At 48.1% G+C, this 10,544-nt stretch overlaps 1 protein-coding gene across 1 annotated transcript; it reads left to right on the forward strand.

Annotated features, from left to right (window-relative positions):
* The first annotated feature begins 2,405 nt into the window (after positions 1–2,405).
* Positions 2,406–5,056, forward strand: irf2bp2b (interferon regulatory factor 2 binding protein 2b). The gene is made up of 2 exons (XM_068595728.1): positions 2,406–3,356; positions 3,736–5,056. Exons 1-2 carry the CDS (start codon positions 2,546–2,548, stop codon positions 4,518–4,520), a joined length of 1,596 nt encoding a protein of 531 aa, XP_068451829.1. The 5' UTR covers positions 2,406–2,545; the 3' UTR covers positions 4,521–5,056.
* Positions 5,057–10,544: the final 5,488 nt, after the last annotated feature.

Here is a 10,544-nt window from a genome sequence, read left to right on the forward strand (position 1 = left end):
TTTTTACATCTTTATTTCATTGGTATCTTTTTCTTAACGGGTCACAGTTCAACAAATAAATAGAATAAAAAGAAAGAAAACAAAACTACTCTTATAAAAAACAAGCCAGAAGCAGATTGATTTGCACAGAGATGTTTAAAAAGCGCTTCAAATTAAATTACAGACCAACGTGACAAAAAGAAGAGATTTGGGACAGATGGGACAGTAAAATTATAGTTTAAGAGAATAATAAAATAGTTGTTATGAAAATAAAAGACTCCAGATCAAAGTAAGTCATTGATATAGTTGCAAATTTTCAAAAAAAATCTTGATCACTTTAGCGATGTCAGGACTCCACGGTAGTTATTATTGCTGATATGATAATATCTCAGAGAAATGAGTCAGACATACTTTCAGATCAAAGTGTCAACACGTTTGTTTTGCAACAACAACAAAAATTGTTGTGGAACTGGTTTTTACATTTTGGTTTCGCAGCTCTCTTTCCGTGTTTGGCAGAAAGGGGACTCGCACTCTGCTTGGCAACAACAGCGGAATTCTGTGATTGGCTGCTGGCCCCGTGACGTCACGGGTGCCTGGCACCGTTAAGTGGAATGCGAGAGAGAGAGAGAGAGAGAGAGAGAGAGAGAGAGACACGCCCACACACACGCACACACACACACGCACACAACACTTGTTGCTTTCATTCTGCAGTCATTCTTGTTTTACAACCCTAAAATACATTTTCACGCGCCATGTTGAATGTATTATTTTAAATGTTGCCACGTGCGCCTTATAGCGAGCAATGTAAATAATGTATATATATATATATACTTTTTTTTTTAAATCTAAATTTGTCTTCCAAAATACAGTGTGTGGATTCAGCAGTTGTTGACCACTGAAATGAGTGTGTGCAGGCTGTCAGCTGAACTCGCTGCTCAGGGTTTTGGTATTTATAAAAACCTCTTTGGTTCCCTTCGGGCAGAGAGGAGGAAAGAGCAGACAGAGCTCTCACTCTGCCTCCGATTCCAGGGATCCAATGTCGAACCACAAAAGTAGCCCAAGGACAGCGGCTCTAAATGTTTGGCAGCGATGCGTGTTTTTGTGGGTTTTTTTTAGTGGAAATACAACTTTCTCCAATTCAAGTGCTCCGACGCCAATGTTTACTTTTCAGTTCACAATTTTTTGTTTTTCGATGCCAAATTTCATTTTTCGATGCCAAAAGTGTAAAGTCACAGTGTAGCAGAGCGGGCCAAGATTACATGGACCCGAATGACAATAACAACAACAGCTTATACTGCAGACAACAAGGCCTCAGGCGACAATTTCAGGATCAAATGTTTGTTTTTGCTTCGGCTAATTAAAAATAATGTATTCTGTTTGTTAATATTTGGGTTTTACTGCCACATATTGTTGAATTTGGCTTAGCTCTTAATGTGTATTACTGCAGGCTACAAACACCGGGAACCATCATGAAATTTGGAAATTTTCATACTTTTCGCAGTCTGTTGAGTGAATAAAACCTGCACATGATAGTAAGTTTGCCAAGAACGTTTTAATAACTATATTTGTGTGCATACATGTTTTCAGTGAAAGTAACTCAAGTGATGTATATTGAGAGTATTTCCTTCAACTTTTTACTTGTACTCCACGACAATACTACACTTGTATTACCTCACATTCACCCAACACTTTTACTTTGCAGATTCCGATTATTCATGTAATATTAAAGAATACATTACTCAGCAGTATATAGCACTTAAATTTAACCGCAACTTTATCAGCTGCAACACTAAAGCGTTTAACATATTAATGCATGAATAATTATAATCCAAGAATATATATATATATATTGTTCTGATATGAGTAGTACTTTTACTTTGGGTACTTCAAGTGTGTTTTGATGCATGAATTTGTGCAATTTTCAGTACACGGTTTTTACTTGTGAGAAAGTATTTAATTATTGTGGTTTTATTAGTCAGTAAAATCAGAGTACTTCTTCCAACGCTCGATAAAATGACATTTAAAAAACATTTGCTCTCAAAACATGTTTTTTTGAAAAAGAAACAAATCTACCTTCACACACGTGAACATTTAAACTTTGGTTCGCGCACCAGAAATCCGACACGGAGTGACGCCTCTCTCCCAGACATAGACGATCCCCGGGCGTGTAAAAAGCTCTCCCCGGATAAAGATAGAGAAACGGTGAGCATGCGCCCGAGGGGTTGTCGAAGAATCCAGTAAATAGAAACCCGGAGAGCACGAGCCGCCGAGCGTCGGCGCTGACGTCACGGCCCTACATTGAGAGATCGAGCTGAATTGTAAGCGCGAGCTTCAGAGACGGAGGCGCGCGCCGAGGCGAAGGACACGACTACGATGAACTCCAGTCGGTGTGACTCTGCCGTTTTCTGAGGAGGAGGAGGCGGAGGAGGAGGAGGAGGAGGGGGGGTGGAAATATACAACGTTTTTTTTTCTCCATTTTTTTTTTCTTCTGCTCTTTCCAAACGACGTGAACAAGCTGACGGACATTTTGGAGAGAGTTTTGCATTCGCTCCGGGGCCGCAGCACCATGTCCTCCGCGGCGGTCGCCGCCTCCAGAAGGCAGTCCTGCTACCTGTGCGACTTGCCCCGCATGCCGTGGGCCATGATCTGGGATTTTACCGAGCCCATTTGCCGCGGATGTGTCAACTACGAGGGGGCGGACCGGATCGAGTTTGTCATCGAGACCGCGCGGCAGCTGAAGAGAGCCCACGGCTTCCAGGACGGCCGCTCTCCGGGCCCCGTGGGGGGGAAGCAGCAGCAGCAGCTCCACCACCACGCCGGGAAGGAGATAAACCACTCGGCCGGGGACCCGGGCTCTCGCGCGCCGCAGCCGTTGGACCGCTACCCGCTCTCCGACCGGCCCCCTCGGCTGGGACCGGAGTACCAGACGACGGTTGGAGGGGGGAGGCAGGCCAACGGCCTCCCGCTGCCGAACGGATACCCGAAACCAGACGAGCCCCCGGAGCTGAACCGCCAAAGCCCGAACCCCCGCAGGACTAGCGCGGTGCCCCCGAACCTGGTGCCTTTGGTGAACGGCGGCATACCCACCATACACCCGCTCAACGGCCGCCCGACTCAGATGGGTCTCCTGCCCGGGGTCCTGGCCGCGCCTGGCGGCCCCGGGGAGCAGCACGGCAAGCGTCCCGAGGAGCTGAAAGACAAACACAGGCCGGACAGCATGTCGGACATGTCGGACGGCCACAAGGACTGGATGGGCAAAGGCAAGACGGTCCGGGACCTGATGGCGCTGCACACGTTCGACAGCCGGTTCAAGAAGGACCACGCCGCCATGCAGAGGGTGATGGGGTACGAAACGAGTGCCACTTCCTCAAAAACAGGTATTTATGTTTCTTCTCTCTTTCTCGTTGAGCAGTGGAACATTTTTTGAATTTGCAGCACCGTGAAAACAGGAACTTAAAAAAAACAAAACAGCTCTAGAAGGTTATGTGTCAGCACATTTTACACACGCTGCTGTGACGTGTGTTTTAAACCCCGACACACGCTCGTGTAACGCCACGCTGCTAAGGCGGACGTGCTCACCTGTGCGCATGCGCAGAGCTTTGGCCAAGAACAAGCAGCAGGCGTAAACAAAGCCTTAAGTCACACTGCGTGGTTTGAGAAATGCGTGCCTGCGTTTCATTACTCACATGAGCGGCATGCTGGATGTGTTTAGTGTGTAGTGTGGTTGCGTTAACCCTCCTCCTTCCTCTTCCCCAGCCACAGACCGGGGGAAGCACCCACGGAGCATGAAGAGGAAGGCCTCCCCGGAGCCAGACGGCGAGGGCAGCGCCCCCAAGATGAACGGCGGCGAGGGCCAACCTTGGCTCCCGCCGCCCTCTGAGGTCCTGAAAATGCCCCCAGGGGCCCTGCAGGGCTTCTCGGCTCCGCCCTCCTCCACCATCTCCCCCCACTCCCGCACCACGCCCCCCGAGGCGTCCGCCACGGCGCAGAATGGCCAGTCCCCCATGGCGGCGCTCATCCTCGCGACCGACAACGCCGGCGGCACGGGGTCCCCGAAGGACGCCAACCAGGTACACTCCACCACGGCGGGCGCGCGGCGGAACAGCGGCAGCCCCCTGTCGCCGTCCTCGGCCTCGCAGAGGCGGCTGGCCCAGAGGGAGGGCACCGCGGGCGGCAACACCTCCGGCGGCGGCGGCCCACCGGCGCACGCGCCCGGGGGCATGGACCCCCACGCGGTGCCGCTGCAGAGCATCCCGGACTCTTCCGTGCCGCCGGGCAGCGTGCCGCTGTGCTGCACCCTGTGCCACGAGCGGCTGGAGGACACACACTTCGTCCAGTGCCCGTCGGTGGCGTCGCACAAGTTCTGCTTCCCGTGCTCCCGGGAGAGCATCAAGCAGCAGGGCGCCACCGGCGAGGTGTACTGCCCCAGCGGCGAGCGCTGCCCGCTGGTCGGCTCCAACGTGCCCTGGGCCTTCATGCAGGGGGAAATAGCCACCATCTTGGCCGGGGACATAAAGGTAAAAAAGGAGCGGGACCCTTGAAAGGCTCGCCAGCTGTTCGCGGACGCTTTTTTTTCCTTTTGTAATCCGACTACGGCAACAGCAGCGGGACATAAAGTAACACACACACACTCACTCACACACACACACACACACACACATCCCCAAATATAAATCATCCAGCAAGCCCCGGAGAGACTGACGGACATGTACATATTGGACACAAGGGAAGTATATACTTCGTAAACATGGCTGTATAATTTTTTTCTTTTCTTCGATTCTTCTTTTTCAATACATTGTGTTTCTATATTTTTGAAGATGAAAAGGTATGTACTCTTCATAACAGCCCCCCCCCCAACACTTCATCACACTTGTTTCTTTTCAATCTGTTGGTGTACTTTAGTTCTGGAGACGGTCCTGTCCAACATAGAATGTGACTAATCTGAGCACTTGGCAAAAAAACCTGAAAAAAAAATACACAAAGGAAAGAAAAAAAAAATGCTTCTAGCTGTACATGTATGCACTTGTTTTAAGAAAAAGAAAACTTGCCAAATACAGTTTCAGACCTTGTAATAATACCTGCTGGTGTGGTTTGCTTATTTTCCGTAATCGCCGAGCCAGCAGTCGGGTCCGGAGAGTCACGGCCCGATTGTGATTCAGCCGTGATGCAATACCTTCCAACAGGCACAAACCGGCTTCCAATGGAGGAGTGGGAGGAAGAAGAGTCGAGGAGAGTTGGAGGGAGGGAAGGAGGAAGGAGGAGGGTAAAGGCCGGGGGTAGAAGTGTGTTGCATAAACGTTTCATACAGTAAATCACACGTAGGCGGGCTGAGGTCGCTGCTGCTGCCGCTGCCGGGGGGCCTCGTGTCCTGCGAGTGTGTCGGGAGATAACGAGGGCCTAAAAATAGCCGTTCGGTGGAAGGAAAAAAAAGGCGATGCTTCAAAAGCGACGCCCGCCCAGCGATGCGTCTTGTTGATGGCGTCAAGATGGCGCTTCGATCTGCGACGTTGACGTGTTTGGATCTAGACGTTTTCTTTATCGCGTTGCCTTCGGGGCCCTGAATCGAGCCCCGTCTTTTTTTAAATGTTGAAAAGACCAAACGCCGGCCAGCGGCTCGAGGGGACGTTACCTGACGGATCCTGCGACACGATTTTCGGTGGAAAACACCCAGGAGACGCAGAGCACGCTTTATCTTTTTTTTTTTTTTGCCCTTTCAAACATCAAATTATCATCATTTATATATTTTTGGTTTCATAATGTGGATGTTCTCTCTGCGTCACGCTCGGCTGGTTTTGACTCGGGAGAAAAAAATAACACCAAGAAGACGAAGAAGAAGGGGCCCCTGACTCCGACTAGAGGGAGGACATAAATGCCTTGCTCAGGGGTCACGTGCTCCTCGGTGGAATTCCTGAGTCACCGTCCCCCTTCCTTCCTCCCTCCTTCTCCTGTCTCCTCCCCCCTCGCTGCTGCAATAACACGCCTTCCACTGTTCAAGGTTGATCACACAGCGAGCGGATGAATGGGGGCCTGTGTGTGTTTATGCCGGGGCCCCGGCGCTTTCAGCCGCCATTCAGAGCCGCCAGCAGCGGCGGGGAGGAAACGTTAACCCCTTCCTGGCTCCCCGGCTGCTGCTTTTCCTGCTCAGACACTTTTTTTTTGTTTTTTTTTACTGGCAGAGTCGGGTTCAAACCTGAAAGCCGACACGTTTACCTTCAACTTCGAAGCATTCGCTGGAGTATTTTTATACTCTTTGTGTGTGTTCATTCGTTTTGTTGGCTCATCGGAGACAGTGAACGCAAAATGTGCTTCTCAAAACTTCAACTTTGGAAATATATGAACATATTTTAAGCATTTCTCGCCAGATTTTAAGAAAACACATCAAATATTGTTTCTCTCCAGTTTCTTAATTTGTGAGGATTTGTTGTTTTTCATTTTTTTTTAACTAAATATCTTCAGGTTTTGGACTGTTGTCTGGGAAAAACAAGAATTTTGAAGATTCTTCAAATTTTTCTACATCAAACAATCACTTTTGATTCATCACAGGTCGATACATTAATGCGTTTCAGCCTGTTTGTGTGTGTAAACCATAACGGCAGCTCTTAAACATCTAAAATCAATCGTGCTTCGGTCTCTCGGTGAGACTAAATCATTCCGGGTCAACAGACTAAACGGGTCAGCAGTTGATTGTAATTGTAATGTAGGTCAAGTTATTTCGAGAGTTGAGCCTTTAAGTACTAAAAGTTTAAAGGTTTCACTTTCCGCCGTTTTTATTGCAACAGGTGGACAAACGTCTCCCGGCGCGTTTTTTTTTTTACTGTCGGTTTTCCTCTTCGGTCACTAAACTACAGCTGTGAGAGAAAGTAAAAGTACGCCATGTCGTCGAGGAGATGCAGACGACTCGTATAAATACTCTATCTTTGTCTCACGAGCCTCTGGTGACTCTAAACTGCTCCTACTTCCTGTTCTCCGATCGGCCGCCGGCTCATGTTGAGCTGCAGCCTCTTGACTGAACTGGTTTCAGGAACTGGTTCACAAGGCGGCAAACTGGATGAGGTGGAGTGCAACGACAGGATGGGGTTGTTTTTACGGAGCCGGAGCAAACAAAAACATCTGTATTTTGGCACCATGAGCTTTGGTACTGATGCTAAAATAATGTCTATCATTAATGTCTAAATTCATCTGGGGAAGAACTTAAATGAAAAAAATGAGGAAATGGCAAATTATAAGCAAACAATGTCACGCTTCAAGGGACGCGATGGACCAATCGGTGCCCTGCGAAGAAGCTACTGGCATCTATGGGGGCGGGGCTTAGGAGTGTGTCTGCGACGCTACGCGGAGAGGTGGCTGTTTGGGTTTTAAACAACAATGGCGGCTCCCGAAGAGCGAATTGCCGTGGATGGATGTTGCAATAGCGTCAGAACCGGAGAGTATTTTCGCCGTTGAACAACGGCACTGACTTTTTTTTTTTCCCGCTCTTCTCCCAACGAGTTTGATGGCTAATCCGATCACCTGCCAAGTAATATTTTATGTGCCTGCCCTTTTTAGCAGACGGTTCCCAACGACGGTTCCTTGGATGGTTCTGTTATAAACCATCTGGCGGGTCCAGTTCTTCTCTTTAGTCACTTTATCGCGTGACAACCAGACATTTTTTGACTTTGGAAATCCACTTTTTTTCGTTGAAGACCCGTGAGGTGCAGCCGAAATCTCTGGACATTTTTGTGAAATCAAACTGGTAGTTTTAGTTTAATAAACTCAGGTTTTGTGACCACGAGGGGCCCTAGAAGGGCTCCATGAGGTTCCCCACCCACTCCCCCACAAAAAAAATGTCCCTGTGGTTTCAGAGGATTAATTTGTCCTTCATTGAAAAAACGACTGACTTCCACTCGCAGTTTTTCACCGTCACATTCCTGTGAACAAAACCTCTCAGATGGGGTTAAAACTTCGGTCTGCTGCTCCTTTTGATGTCTGCCAGCCAATCGGACGGCCAATCTAAACCAGATCCAGACCTCCGCCCTCTCCCTGCCTCCCTCCCTCTCTCCCTCTCAGGCCGGTTCATCTTTGGCGTGAGGTTGGCCTCAGATTCCAGCGGAGCCGGCTCATTTCTTTTCATCTGTCACCGAAACTCAACACCCACGAGGCCCGAAGAGCCGGTGGCCCGAGATTAATGGGTTTGCTCAAATTACGTGGCACACTCTGAGAAAAAAAAAAAGGGTTTTCTCCCCCCTCCTGTTCCTCCCTCTCTCTCTGTGTTCCCTCTGTTTGTTCAGCTGTCCTTCTCCCAAAGCTCCCCCACCTTCCTCCTCGTCTTCCTCCTCTTTCCTGACTCTCAAATGCAGGATGGGGCTGGAGGAAACGCGTCTTGAACTCATTGGCTGGAGAGCAGCGAAGCGCAGGTCGAGCAGGAACAACAAACCTCAGCTGTTCTCACCTCCCGAGAGCGCCGCCAACGACAACAACGTGGTGAAAACAAAAAAAAATACTTTGTGATTTCATAACGACCGGCTGCAGCTCTGCACCCAACAAAAAAACAAAGTGGCTTTAATTTTGTAGCGTAACTTCGTCCCGAGGAAGAAGCTTTGGCGAGCGACGGGAAAATGCGTTTTCCTTTTTTCTTTTTTTTTCGCGAAAACCAATAAACTGCAAGACTCTTTAACGAGGAATTACTCATTTTGAATTGACCGTATTCCAGTTTAACCGTTTGATTTATTGCACACTTACAAGGTGGGAAACTAGCTGGAGGGCTCGTCCAGTTTTCATGAAGTACACAGTTGCCTGCAGCCAAGTCACGAGAGTTTTAAACAAATAAAACTGGTTGCTACTCGCGGCCATGTTGGAGGAAGCTAACGCTAGAAGTGCACTTGAGAAGGTGACATCAAAAAAATAACAGCAAAGGTAAGTGACAATATGTAGTTTTTGGGTAAGTCGAATGCTGATGGAGGATTTGATCTGCGTGGCGTTGATCCAGAGGAGACCCGTCATTAACAAATAAAACTGGTTGTTACACGCGGCTATGTTGGCGGAAGCTAACGCTAGAAGTGCACTCGGGAAGATGACGTCCACTTTGACAAAAAAAATGCCTGTGACGCTGTAGAAATGAGCGCAAACTGTTGGAAAATATCAACTTTTCTTTTTGAAACTCTTGGTAAGTTTGCACACAGCATTTCCTGCAAAGTGCAGCAGTATTTCTGATCCGTCTGCAGCGCTTATGTCGGGACATCTGGAACTGCAAATAAGGCGGATTAACGCCGAGTGAACCTGATCTGAACCGGCTCGTCATCGGGTTGTTGTAACCCGGTAAACATCCTGGATGGATCCTCGTACGCTTCCTTCACACCGACATTTAGACCAATATTATCACCAGTGTGCACGCAAACACTCGCTGCACGATGATGTGTCATTGGTCACACATGGAGGAGCTTTGTTAGCTTTCTACGGCTAACGTATGTTAGCTGTTTTGTGGTTTACGAACATGGATTGTGAAAATATCCCATCGATCGACGTGAAGGTGAGATGGAGATTAATTCTCAGTACTTTATATATATATATATATATATATATATATATATATGTATACATACATCTATATACGTATATATTCATAAATATATGTTTTGTATGTATATATGTTGTAGAATATCACACATTGCTGTTGATAAAACTACCCAAGAGGATATGGAGTTAAACACATGAAACGTGTAATAATACACATTAATGCAGCAGTATTTTATATCCAGAAGCATGAAACACTGACTCATTTGAGTACTTCTACTTTGATACTCAAGGTACATTTTACTCATAATAAACACTTTTACTGGACCGACACGTTCAATGCAGGACTTGTACGTGTAGTGGAGTATTTACTTTACATTGAAGCGCTGCTGCCCCCCCTCCCTCCACACACACACACACACACTGTCTGGGTCACACCTCACTGCCAGCTGTACAGCTCTCTCACGTCACATGACCGTCATGGCTGCTGAGCCTTAGCAACAAGTGCCTCCTTCTTCCTCCTCCTCCTCTTCCTCCTCCTTCATGCAGTTCTGCTGTGCTGGCTTCAGGGTTTGAGGGTTTAGGGTGGGCCGAGCCTATGTTTACCCTGTGCCCCCCCTCCCCCCTCCCCTCATTCCCGGGGTCATTGTGTCCTCGCTCTGCCCCCCCCCCCCCCCCTCACTTCATCTGGAGTGTGTCCAAATCCGAGCGCTGTTCAAAAGGTCAGTCGCCCCTCCCGTGTGAAAGACGACCCCGGCTCGGGCAGAACATGCTGTAGTCACACAATGCTCGGCCTGGCCCCCGCCACGTCAGCACTTTTACAAATCAGCCACACACACACACACACACACAGTGACAGTGTGTGCTCTGTCAACATGCACGCCTATACTGACACTCGGGCGTACTGCTTCTATTTAATCTGGTCACAGCTTTACTTTTAAATACCAGAAATTGCATGAAAATCTCAATTCAGTGGTAATACCAGTGTATATACACACTCTGCATTAGTAGAACAATATACCTCAAATACATGCAGTAATTGTACTGTATATTGCAGAATGAGACTGATTTTGCAG

This window comes from Clinocottus analis, unplaced genomic scaffold (assembly GCF_023055335.1).
Source record: "Clinocottus analis isolate CAN_PGR_092001 unplaced genomic scaffold, fCliAna1.0.p SCAF_31, whole genome shotgun sequence".
Taxonomy (NCBI): Eukaryota; Metazoa; Chordata; class Actinopteri; order Perciformes; family Cottidae; genus Clinocottus; species Clinocottus analis.